The 13949-nt window shown below is 39.9% G+C and overlaps 1 protein-coding gene across 1 annotated transcript in view; it reads right to left on the bottom strand.

The window, feature by feature from the left end:
- Positions 1-1115: 1115 nt before the first annotated feature.
- TPPP (tubulin polymerization promoting protein) overlaps positions 1116-13949 on the bottom strand; it is a 55862-nt gene continuing 43028 nt past the window's right edge. The window contains exon 3 of the mRNA XM_009894955.1: positions 1116-1626. Within this exon, the coding sequence (XP_009893257.1) occupies positions 1432-1626 (195 nt within the window). The 3' untranslated portion in view covers positions 1116-1431. The remainder of the gene's footprint in view (positions 1627-13949) is intronic.

The following is a 13949-nucleotide window of genomic DNA, read 5'->3' as shown; positions in this document are numbered from 1 at the left end:
ACTGCTAGGGGCTGTTTTTGAATACCGAAAATCTTATCTTTCAAAATGTTAGAGAAGCAGAGTAATGCATTAGGCTACTTGTTCAGCTCTTGTGGAAAATTGGACCTGTCTTTTCTCTCCTTTTTAAACCAATATAAAAAAATGAGTTATTTTTATTCCTATTAATCTGATTTGGCATTCTGGGCCCCAGGCACGTCACACTCAGCGGCCTGTACCTTAATACTGTGGAACTGGTACTCCTTCTATAGCAGTGGAAAGCCATTCCCATCAATACTATTACTCCCAGTTACGCAGCAAAAGTGAACAGAGAATCAAATCCCTTGGCTTCAAAGAAATCTAACATAAAATGTAGCCCAGTTATGGTAGTATATTTTTAGGGACAAATTGCACCTAATTACAGGGGTATTAATTTTAAATGTCCTTACTCCAAGGGACCGTAAACTTTCTTTACATATGTTACAGCTTAAAGGGAATATGTGCCAATGTATGTTCATAATAACGTTCACTTACTAGCAAACTGATTGGCAGTGGTTAGTCATAATCAATATTTTAAAGCATTATTAGCTTAATGCCCCCTCCATTTCAAAGTGAGGCAGTGCAAACTTGAAAACAGACTGCAAAAAGCTTTAATAGACTTTCTTAGTAATGCCTTGTTCTTCACCTCTCAGGTTAGTACAATAGCTCCACCCAAATCCAGCCAGTCAGAACCATGCTACAGTACACACAGTAACAAGCACAACGTATAGACAGGAGGAAAGTAAGAGCTGGTATCTTCCACCTCTTTCTGTTGACACAAAATACTTTAGAACCTATATTGTCCTAAAAATAGCTTTTTTTTCAGTTTTTCATGAGTGGTGTACGACATTTACAGGCTAGCACCTTGTATATTACAACCACTTACTCCCCAATAGTATATTGTTGAATGTTTTAAGGAAAGTGGCAGATCCCGTATAAGACATGTTAAAAAAAGTCCCAAAACAGTAGTCAAATCAGACTGCATAAATAATGTGATACTCTTCAGAAAGACTGCTATGAAAGACCCTCTTTTAAAGAGTTTCTCTTTGACATCCTCAGGGCACCTGGACATTTAGGAATGTTTGAGATCTTTTGCTTGAATTGACAAAGTATAACTGCTCTTGACTTTGTTTTTCTTTTTTTTTTTCTTTTGTCGAAAGCTCAACAAAATGATGTAATTTTTGTACCGATATATTTATTTTTGCCAATATACGCATGAGGAATGTAATGAAGTGGTGTTGTGCTGCAAGTAGCTCAGCAAATGTTGAAATCAGTTCCAGTTCCAGAAAACAACTTCTTGACAACATAGTCTTACCATTCACAATAACCAAAACATGTGGGATTCATCTACATCCTTCTGACAAATATATTCTCTTTCCCCCTCCCTTTCTCCCTCTATATTGTAAACCCTCAGCCTTACTTGCTTCCTTGTACTTTATGATCGTATGTGCCTGCATGCTTATAGCCAGATACATATCCCGAAGCATCCACCAGATCTTCTCGGCCAGCTTTGCCTTTTCCTTTCCCACTGGGATCAAACCTCTCTTTGTGAGAACCTGTGAATTTTGATGTATCTGTAAGGCGTGATACAGTTGGAGATGAAATGGCTTTCTATTGGAAGAAAGAAAAGAAACAAACAAAAAAACATATCAGAAATCAATTATTCTTAATACAGATATTTGTACATGCTATTGACATTTAAATTTTTACTAATGATGTAAATGTCTACTAATTTCCAGCAAAATGATACAAAAAATGTTTGTTTCTTGCCATTACATACAATGACAAGAATCGTAGTCAAGAAGAAAATAGTACAAGTGATGTCAAAAACTTTTGGAAGAGTCTTTCAATATGAGATACTTCTGAATAATAATCGAGTTCTAAGCACCAAAGGTATGAAGAAGTCATAGGGAACAGCCACGTTCAAAATCCATTACATCAACATCCAGGCATAAAAGCCTGGCTCCACCAATATAGAAAAAGCAAATCAACACAGCTAGAATTCATTGCTTCAAGAGACAAACTTATTCTAAACTTTAGGATTCATGACAGAAGTAACAAACTAGAAGGACTGAAATTTATTTTCAATGCTAGCAAATTAGCAGTCTATGAAATGGGATTGAGCAAAGACTTTCCTTCACGTTGCTTGCACTGAGTCATATCAGGCTACTACAGTTTTGCTTTCAATGAGACGAAGAAAATTTGACTACACAAAGAGAAGAAAAAAGAGATTTCACAGAACAATATAGAGGCATGCTAACACATGTGCTTGGACTGGGAGCACTCTCTTTGATCATTAAGCTTACATTTTAAAATCAGAAGAGAAAGGACACTAAAGGCGAAGGGAAAACACAAAAGATTTTTGTGTAGTAGTGGAAACGGAGCTAAGACGAAGACTGACAAAATTTGGGTATCTTTCTTACGTGTGCCACCCTGTTAGGGTGCATTTTAGAGACGAAGGTGACATGGGCTTCATTTCAGTGAAGTAAATGCTCTGGTAAACTTACCTTTCATCAAAAACTTCATTCCCCCTCTACCCATCCTCAGCCCAAATAAATGTTCATTAGTGAGACCTAACTGTCCTGGTTTGAGGTAAAACAGAATGAATTTTTGGTTCAGTAATTTTACCTTTTAGCTAGGCCTCTTCTGACTAACTGAACTCTCTGAAAATTAACAGCATATTGTGGAGACACTGCTTGTTCTCAAAGTGATAAGACCTGATTACTTGTAATTTATGCCAAGGAATAGTATGCAGAGAGGCTCTTGCTTATACTTAATTCCTGTAACACCCAAGGCCAGCTAACTTTGTTATTTGCCCTGTTGGAGGGTCGGAAGTGGAAAAGAGTTGAGGGGTCACACCTGTGGGGAGGAGAGGACAGGACAGGTGACCCAAAACTGACCAACAGGGTATTCCATTCCATCTGCATCATGCACAGTATAAAAGCTGAGGGATTAAAGGGTCAGCCCTCTTTCTTCAATGGCCGGCATCTGAGGAGGACTCTGTCTTGACACTTCATACAGGTTTGTATATATATGTCATTGTTTTCTTTTTTAAAAAATTAACCCTCTTTCTTCAATTATTAAAGTAGTTTAGTTTTTTTCTAAACTCCTAAGTCTCTTTCTCTCTCTCCCTCCTATCCTTGAAGAGAGAGGTGGGGGGAGAGCATCTGTTGTTCGTTTCAGTGGCCAGTCTGGCCCAAACCACACCACCTAACAAACAGGCTTTTGAAGTAACACATAGCTCTTTCATAGGACGACATATGTCTAATATCTTTTAATTATGAACATTAAAAGATCAGAGACTTAGCAAAGATGCTTGAATCTGTACCAATAGGAACAGGTACTTGGATTCAGTTAGACTGGGAATGAATGCTATAACTTGTATACCATGGAAGCCACATGTGCTCCGTGCCATTTAAATAAAAGCTGTTTTGAAGGACTATGTCCACATACATAACTACTTAATGAGAATCTCAGGTTGTAAACTTCTGCTTTTCTCCCTCCAAACATACCCAACACGTGACATGTACAATACTGCACTGCCCTGCAGTGCTACTTTCACATAAGGCCCTGAGGGGAAAGATGGTGTGGAGGTGTGAGTTCTGTCACTATCTGAAAGAAAATGAGCACTGGAGCATTCATTTCTCAAAATAGCATTGCTGAATGATGTTTAGGGACTTCTGCCTTGCAGCCTCAGAGTACTATTTGAAGAAGTGCTTATTTTTCTATATTGAAAAACAGAAATTAAGACAATGGTTAGGAAGTATTGCTTCTTAATAGATACAGTTTTCTTGTCCATATTGGCCTGCTAGCACCTTATAACCAGGAAACCTGTATTCACAGTAGAGCTAATTAAAAACCCCACACCCTGTGAATCAGTAATTGTATTAGCAGCCCAGCTAGATAAAATGAAAATACAATAGAAATGTATAAGCTGAGACATCAAAAGCAGCAAAGTAAAAACTCCCGGGATGGTACCCAGCTGAGAATTTATTCTTCCTGTTCCTTGGGGTATTTGTGTACAACCTGTTCGATTTAATGAGTCACATAACAGAACCAAAGGATTGTCTGGCCACTGGAAATCACACTAACAACTCAGGGAAAACAAAGACACACATTTCTGTAAGAGCGCACAACCTGTTAGCTTCACCCTGGGCACAGGCATTAAGAATTCTGTACTATTTTAAGTCTTACTCGTGAGTCACTGTGTTGTTTGGTAAGTGAAGGGAAACGTGGAGGCTTGTACCTTGAGCAAAACTTCTGGCACAAACCAGCAGGAATTTTTTTGGTGCAGTGTTTCCTGTTATGCAGTGTTCATGAGAAGAACCCGCCACTACTTGAAGACAAACTGTCAGAATGCTTGATTGAACAAAGTCTTCCAATAACCATCATTTTGAACCATGAAGCACCTATAGTAGTGGGCAGTATGTGTCTCACCTAACTCATATAAATACACAGGCTCCCCATTTCATTTTAAACCCCCTGCAGGTCATAACAGCTGCAGAAGCATACTAATAAAGGCTGACTGTAGGACAGAATGCATGTGAGGAAGTTTCTTATGCTTGTTTGAGTCATTACTAGATCATTCTATCTCCAAAAGAACATATGATGCATCTTACTAAGGGCATTTTCTTAACTATTAGCACACTTGTGTGTTCTTAACAAACTTACTAAGAAAATGAAGAAAAATCTAAGAAAAATCTGTGACTGTCCCCATATAAGCTAGCAAGGAAAAAGCTAGGGCACGATACTTGCCAAACTATCTTTCATCATCCCTAAAACCAGAAGAAGTTGTTATAGAAGATGTAGAAAGCTTATCATATAACCAAAAGACTAAACTTTGGTCTATGTTTACTTACATAACACTACTGCTAAAAGCTACAGGACGCTACCAGTGACAAAATCTGTTTGTACTGTAAATATGGAAACACTCTAAAAGACAGGGGCAATATTCAGTGTAAAGTTAATTAAACTTAACATGTATTTAATTTCTTTGTATTTCATCACCACCACTTTATGGAAAATCAGTTTTCCCTAAATATGCATACACTCTGCGTTCTCACACGAAGTCTCAGAAAGTCTAGTTGACTGCCTTTTCCTTTACCAAATTCATTCTCAGGCCAGACTGCTACTCTGAGAATTTGTAACAGTAAGTTTAATCACTATTTGGAAGAAAGACTACAGCTTCTGCTCCCCTGTTTCAAAGGAGTGGCATGAGCAGTATGAAACTTGACTCAATACCCAAATTACAATAACAATAAATAAGATTTTTTGTAGAGTAACATAATTGTAACAGATATACTAAAATTTGTGAGTGCAATATGAAAGGAAATGCACATATATTAACACTCAAGAACAAATATTAAAACAATGATTAATAGAATGGCCTGTGTCAATAACGAAGGACTTTCCCAGGAAACTACTCCCAGGACATCATTCCCAGTGGTAAACTTGAAGAATGTGTTGTTTATATCAAGACAGCCTGCACTCTGATAAGACACCAACACAGGTGCTTTACCAGAAAAAAAAAAAAGTGCATTCTAACAACAAGATGATAGCAACAAGGTTGCAGCGCGCCACATGAACTGTTCATGTCTACTGGGAAAACAGTGACACATTTCATAGAATCATAGAATGGCTGGAGTTGGAATGGACCTTAAAGATCATCTATTTCCAACCCCCTTGCCATGAGCAGGGTCACCTCCCACATTTCAAACCAACAAAGAAAACAGGATGGGCAACAGCTTGGCCTTCAATTTATGGAGCTTGAAGTAAGATCCTGAAGCAAAGAATCAGTCTGTAATAACTATTGACTCTTAAAGGTCATGAAACATCTATCAAAAACCTAGTTTGTCATTGACAATCACAAAGAACACAGGAGACACAGTGATATCTCAGCAGTGAGCATCCCTTGTCCACTGTGTCCCACACAGAGGATCCAATGTGTGTGCCAAAATGTGACCAATTTGGCACACACATCTTTGTGCTTGACTGTGAGAGTATGAGTGAATAAAATCTATTAGAAAATAGGTAGATGTGAACGAGAACCAGCTTACCAGAGACTTTGTAAATAAATTTTACCTTCACCTTCTGTAGGATCTTGCACTGAGGGGTGGGTTCAGGTTTTGTTTGTTGGCTTGTTTTCCCTCACTAATTTCTGTTGATACTTCTCCATTTGGAATTTACTAGTCATCTGTCTACAGATTTCACATCTACTACTTCCTCCTGGTGTCTCTTTCATAACACCGTTACATCCTCTGGTGAAGACTTGTGCTAGGACTAACATGAAAACATTCTTTTATAACTCATTCTTCATCTACTAGAGCCAAGTGTGTTCCAAGTGCAACAGCAATACAGCAAATGGTTAAAATACAAAAAAATAGCTCTATGTTTTAGCACCCCTTTCACATATCTAAAAAAAAAAAAAGGCACTTATTTAGCAGCAGACTTGGGACAATGGTTCAGACCTTTGGCTTTCATATCTATTAATTGAAAGTTGATATGTGTATGTGCAGGGAGACAGAAATATCAACATTCTAAATAAAGGTAAATTAACACCAGAGATTAAAAAATACCGTCTTTTTGTCCTGAAAAAAACGGTTAAGCAAAACCTAAAGCCCCAGCACTATGAACATCACAAATCCAGAGCAAGAAAAACAGTGATCCCACATCTTTCTGATTCTTTCAGCCTAGGATGGATCAGAAGGTTTCCTGCATCACAGGAGTCACAATATGTGAAATGAACATAAAGGCAGTAGCTGCAAGGCAAACATTCTTTCTCCAATTTGTTTTTAACTGAGTAAGAACTGCAGCCTTTTCCTAAGTTGCCTGTGAAGTCACTGGTGCACCCCTCCCCACATGTGACAGAACATTACAATTGAAAGATATCAACCCCTGTTGGTTTCCTGCTCGCACAATTTCTATGAAATGGGAGGCTCACTTTATTTCCAACAGTACAAAATTCAAGCAATTTTAATTCCTTGTACAATGTGTTCTCACTCTCTGAACTGATGCCTCCCCATAAAAGATCAGAGATAATGAGATGCCACCATAAGGCTATGCAGAACACCCCATTTCTCCTTTTATATTTCTTATGATTAATGCATGTCCATTAAAAAGAAAATACTACTTCCTCTTTAAAGTTGTATGAACATTACACAGAAGGGCCAGGTACAATTTAAGCATCCTGTTACGGTGCCTTCTTTCAGAAAAGCCTTTGTAAACAGAGTAGAATACTTCACGTCTGTCTTGGACTCCTCAACCAGAAGCAGCTAGTGGTACTGTATATCACAGAATCATAGAAGGGTTGAGGTTGGAAGAGACCTCTGGAGGTCATCTGCTCCAAACCTCCGCCCCCTCATCTACAGCCAGTTGCCCAGGATCATGTCCAGATGGCTTTTGAATATTTCCTAGGACAACACAACAACCTGCCTGGGCAACCTGTGACAGTGCTTGCTAACCCTCACATTGAAAAAGTGTTTCCTGATGTTCAGATGCAACCTCCCATGTTTCATTTTGTGCCCATTGCCTTTTGTCCTGTCACTGGGCAAGACTGAAAAGAGCCTGGCTCCATCCCCTTTGCACCCTCCCTTCAGGTATTTATACATATTGATGAGATTCTCTCTTGAGCCTTCTCTTCTCCAGAAAAATATAGTTCCAGCTCTCTCAGCCTTTCCTCATAGGATAGAAGCTCCAGTCCCTTAATCGTCCTCATGGATCTTCACTCTACTCTCTCCAGTAGCTCCATATCAGTCTTCTACTGGGGAGCGCAGAGCTGAGCGCAGCACTCCAGATGTGATCTCACCAGTGCTGAGCAGAGGGGAAGGAGCACCTCCCTTGGTCTGCTTGGCAATACCTAATGCGGCCCAGGATACCAGTAGCCTTCCACACAGCAAGGGCACGTTGCTGGCTCATGTTCCACTTGGTGTCCACTAGTATCCCCACATCCTTTTCTGCCAAACTGCTTTCCAGCTGGATGGCCCCCAACATATACTGGCACATGGCGTTGTTCCTCACCGGGTGTAGGACTTTGCACTTCTCCTTGCTGAACTTCCCAAGGTTCCTGTCAGCCCATTTCTCCAGCCTATTGCAGTCACTCAGCATGGCAGCATCTGGATAATGCCTCAGCCATTCTTCCCAACTTTGTGTCATCAGCACACTTGGTGGTAGTACACTCTGTCCCACTGTGCAGGTCACTAATGAAGATGTGAAACAGGACTGGACTGAGTATGTCCCCTCCAAGGTACACTGCTAGTTACTGGCCTCCAACTAGATTTTGCACCACCAATTACCACTCTCAGGACCAGGCCATTCAGTCAGTTTTCAATCCACTTCTCCGGATTGAAACTCTACACCACTGTCTGCTCATCCAGCCCCTACAACAGCTTGAGGGGCTATGAGACTCTTATAAGAGAGCATGTCAAAGGCCTTACTGAAGACGTGGTAGAAGCTACCCACTGCTCTTCCCTCATCTACCGGGCCAGTTGTTTCATCACAGAATTTTATCAAGTTGGTCAAGCATGACTTTCCCTTGGTGAAGCCATGCTGACTACACCTGATGATTTTCACATGCCTGGAAATGATTTCTAGGATTAGCTGTTCCATCACCTTCAGTGTCTTAAGGTGACAAGTTTATTCATAAAGATTCCTCTATGAGCTGAACTGCTTTTATGAACCAAATGTACACCCAACTTTTTTTTTTTTTTTACGAAAATGCTGATTCTGTTTATGAAGAACAAAATCAACCACGGAGACAAAATTGGCAATTGAGCAAAAGGCAAAAATAATTAAAAGGTTAGCTGGCAGCTCATTCTTCTGTGCAACCCAGCTGTTCATTACACAAGGCACATGGGCCTTGAGAGGCAAAAAAAAAAGGGGGGGCTGGGAGAAGCTGATCATCCCTCATCAGTGAGGAAAAACGTAGTAAGAAATATAGCAAACAGCACAAAGGGCTGCATGACGACAATTTCCATCTTAGCAAGTCAACACTCTTCCTTCTTTTTCACAATGAATCACAGACAAATTATTCTGCCTTGTCATACAGCAAGTTTGCTTGAACTGTTCACTATCTACAATAAGTTACATAATCTCTCTAGTTCCATTTTTCTAAAGGCAATAAATTACTTGGAGTCAACCTCCTCCTTTCTTTTCTGTGAGCCCACAGAAGTCTCCATTTTCCTTCTCTTATTTGCATATATTGTTAACCACATAGTTTGCATATCACAGAAGATGCACATGAACTTAAAATTTTTATTTTCTAAAAAACCCTGTCTCTTTCAAAGAAAAGTTTTACTTAGCACAACAGAATCAAATATAATGAAAGTACAGACTCATTTTGGAACACCAAATGCATCAACCAAAGGTACTTTCCAAAAATATCAAGACTTCTGTTCTCCAGGACTGACCACTATTCCCTTCACTCAGTTATTTCCATTAACACAAGCCAGGAGTTATAATTTCAGTGTCTGCCTCTATCAACAGAAGAGATCACTGACAAAAGACCTGTTCATTCACCAAGCTTGTATTTTTACTGATATTTTGCTGGACCATTGTGCTCCCCCTAATCTTACAAAAGATCTTTTAAGAATGGCTGTTGCTCCTTTACTGTCAGTTTCCAACATCTCGGATGAGTCAGGAAAGGTACGTATGCCTCCTGCCTCTTTCAGCTGAAACTCCTCTCACACAAAAACTTCACTGAGATCAGAACAGTTCACAGTATCTGAAGCAACTATGGGAAATAAAAACAAATTTTATTTAGACTAATAAATTTGATAATTTAAAGTGATCATTACTTTTCCTGGTTTATGTCAGTGTTTACAGAGAAATGCTGCTAAGACAGTGAGGAGTCTGGAGATGTGGCATACAAGGACAAGATGACAGAAGGGTGTTTATTCAGACTCAGAATAAAAAGAGGGGAGGCAAATCTTCCTGTCCTCTAGGAATAGAGCCAATTCAAAAATACATAGGGGGGGAAAGAAAAGGGACACAATTTGAAAGATGGGAAATTCGAACTAGTCACACGGGAAAAAATTCTTCACCACAGTGGTTGGTGAAACATAGAAATGGCTTACTTAGAGAGACTAGGAATTCTCTATCTCTGAAGATTATCAAAAATTAAAATCATAAAGTCACAGAATAATTTAGGTTGGAAGGAACTTTGCATATGAGTCCTTATCTAGCATAAACCCCTGTTCACAGTAAGGCTCAAGTGAGCTTGCACAGAAATTTCTCCAGTCAAGTCCTGAACACCTCCAAATACAGAGGTTCCACAGCCTCTCTGGGCAACTTGTTGCAGTGTTTGACCACACCAAGGGTAAAAGACAAAACATAATAAAAAAGCCAACATCTCATCCAAATGACAAATTACCCATGTTCCATCTTCTATTTTATTGAAACAGCCCTCATACCAAAGACAGGAAGTGAAAGCTGTAGAGTCTTTTTAAACCCTGACACCCTTAACAAGTGCCACATGCCTCCCTCCTCATTTCTTATGAAAAATACCTCTGCAAACTCAGGCAGATTTAGCTGTCTATCTCAAGATAACAGATGAATCAAATAGCAGTTTACAGAGCAATTAGAACATTCGATTTCAAAGGTTTTGAGAACTGGAATAAGTTTCAGCAACGTACTATCAGTCCTCATGAAACAGAAAGGAACCACAATAAAAGGGAAATGAGAGCACAGAAATCAAGAACATACATTCCATCAACACTACTGCAGAAGAATACAGCAGTTTGCTGAAGGAAAATACATCCCCAGAGAGCCGTGCTGTTGCACTGGCTTGGCCTGCTTGAAGCAGAGAAACTGCGCTAATGCAGTTAAGTCAGCACGAATTTTACGGACTCAACAGGACCTCTATCTCAGCTTTGCTGTCAAAAGCGTAGAAGCATCCTATGAAGCTTGTGCCACAACCATGAAAATAGTGTAATAATGTAGGACTAAAAGATTCCCCACACTTTCAGGACGCTTCCTTGCAGAACAAAGCTGAGGCAAAGAAGGAGGAAGACAATTCAGTGCTGCTAAGGTTGTGTTCTTCATTTTCTGCAGCACTCATTACCATCCTTTTTATGAAGTACACAGTTGAAAATACCAAGCTAATGCCAGGAAAGCTCCAGCCTTCACCTGGCACAATGCAAGAGGCTGGACACCCAGATCAGTGCAGCTCCACACACTTGTATTGAAGGCAAACATTAGCTAACAAAACAGCAGACCTTGAGCATTTCTCAACTCATGTGCTAAATTAAATCAACAATATTAACACTCTGCTGGGAAAGCTGCAAAAATTGGTGCAATTTTCCTAATTCCTCACTGAAACTGAATGGCTTTCTGTACTTGCCCCTTCAACCATAAAACTTTTGCATCTAATAGCATTGCTTCCTAGAAAAGGTTCACAAAGCAAAAGTTGTTCCTTTTGGGGGGATTATACCAGGACTCCATAACAAAATGAATGAGTCAAACCTGACAGAAAACAAATATGAAACCCATCTAAGCACCACAGTTGTAGCAATTTTCTTTATGTTTTTAGAAACTATTTGTGGAAGTTGATGCTATGTATTTCCTTTGAATGTTTCTAATCTTTTATTGTGCTTCAGCCATTGTTTAGCAGAATTATAACCATATTCAGACATTTTATTAATCCATAAGATGGTACAGTGTCTAAATACCTTTTATTGGTCTCCTTTCGTCTACCTCAGCTGTGATCTTTACTCTGGAATGGCTGAAGGGGAATCAGAGCTGTGATAGTTAAGTATATCAGCTTTCATAATTTTTTTCAAGACTTTCTTAGAGGAGCTTTCTAGAGCATCAACAAGCCTGGCTTAACTAAATGTATGATTTAAATGGCGAGATAAAATGGATTAAACTTCTGTGTGGATGTTTACCCAATTAGTTCAATTTAGTTTAATCCATGTTGGAAAGTAATTAAGGGAAACCAAATTGTGGTGAGATATTCTAACTCTGATTTTTTTATTTTTTTTTTTTTAGACAAGGAATTAATGGAGTTCTACTCATTCATTTTAAATTCCCTCCCTAATTTCCAGCAACTTTCCTCAGAACCTCTGAACAAGAAGTCCCAGTCTTTGATTTCTTTAGCCTTGGAACAGAGACTCATGCATAAAATCATGAAGAAAGTTGTAGCTGTCCTCCTAATTAACTGAAGCCCTTGCTTCCACCTAACAACACCGTGACTGTCCTGCCTGATCACACAGGAGCACTCCATGCGGTATCTTCTGTTTCTGGCCCCCCTGGTAAGTACCTCAGCTGTGTTCCTGTGCCATCAATGTTGAGATAAAACTGCTGGAGCAAGCTCGGGGGTAGTAGTGCTCTTTAGTATTTCCCCTGGATTAGATGACTGTATACTCTTCCCTGGGGTCTGCTTTACAATTCAGACACAGCTGTTAAGAGTCTTTTAAACACAGAAAAATAGCCCAAAGACATGTGAGACATAGATGCCATTACAAAAATGAATCATCAGTCTGTGTAAATACCTTTTTTTTTTTTTTTTTTTATCAACAGTTACCACTAGTGGCGAAAAAAGAGCATCAAGATGAGACCATAACTTTGACAGATCAATTGTGAAAGGATTGTTGGTCCAAGGGAGCATCATGTAGAGAGTCAAATTTATAGGTCGAGTCATAAACAAATAGTTCTGCATTCCAGATAGCAGGACTCTTTTGAAGAAAACTAGAAGGACTTTTTGCCAGCAAGATTTTAACTTTCACACAGTTCTGCAAACAGAGTAGACTGTAGCTTCAGAAACTAGAGAGATCTCTGTTATGCCTCACTAAACATGCCAACGCGTGTGTCATATGGAAGTTCTCCTTATATCTCCCACTAAAAAAAAAAAAAAAAAAAAAGTTGAAGGAAGATGAAAAAGTGCACCAAATGCAGCATGCTTCCATCTACCAGCATCGCATCCTAAGCGGACCACATCTTAATTCTTTTAGTAGCATTATACTCATAGGCAGATTACATATAGCTTAATTGCAACATTTATGGTATACTAATCTTCTTTACGAGACAGATGATTTCTAACTCATGTCCTTATTTTAGGAGTCAAACAACACATACATACAGACACACTCTGTTCCTATGAAATTTCCACTGTACCTTCAGAATGGGAAGTTAATTTCTATTGCCTACACAGGAACGTAAAGAAACTTCTTTTTTCCTGCCACAGTCATCATATGCTATAACCAGTCCCTGACCATCCCAGTGGCCCTGCACCGGGCTTGTTCACAGAATCACAGAATGGTCAGGGTTGGAAGGGACCTCTGGAGATCATCTAGTCCAACCCCCCTGCCAGAGCAGGGTCACCTACAGCAGGTTGCACAGGACAGCGTCCAGGCGGGTTTTGAATGTCTCCAGAGTGGGAGACTCCACCACCTCTCTGGGCAGCCTGTGCCAGTGCTCCACTACCCTCAAAGTAAAGAAGTTCCTTCTCATGTTAAGATGGAACTTCCTATGTTCAAGTTTATGCCCATTACCCCTCGTCTTATCACCGGGCGCCACTGAAAAAAGACTGCTCCCATCCCGCTGGCATCCTCCCATTAAGTATTTGTAAGTATTAAGAAGATTGAGGGGGGGATCTTATTTTCTCTAGACTAAAGAGACCCAAGTCCCTAAGCCACATGAGAGATGTATCCAGTTCCAGTGTTCAAGTGTATCAATCTCTTTCTTGCACAAGGGAGCCCCAGACTGGGCACAGCACTCCAGATACAGTCTCACAAGCACCAAAGAGAAGGGAAGGATCACTTCCCCGGACATGCTTGCTACACATTTACTCACGCAGCCCAGGATGCGGCTACCCTTGCTTGCTGCCAAGGACTCATTGCAAGCACTGCTGCTGACATGTTCAACTGGTTGTCCGTCACGACCTCCAGAGCTGCTTCCTAGACTGTTAGCCTGCTATCCAGCCCATACTCACCAACTTGGTG

This window comes from Charadrius vociferus, unplaced genomic scaffold (assembly GCF_000708025.1).
Source record: "Charadrius vociferus isolate BGI_N301 unplaced genomic scaffold, ASM70802v2 scaffold51, whole genome shotgun sequence".
Classification (NCBI taxonomy): Eukaryota; Metazoa; Chordata; class Aves; order Charadriiformes; family Charadriidae; genus Charadrius; species Charadrius vociferus.
This window is presented reverse-complemented; position numbering and strand designations above follow the sequence as displayed.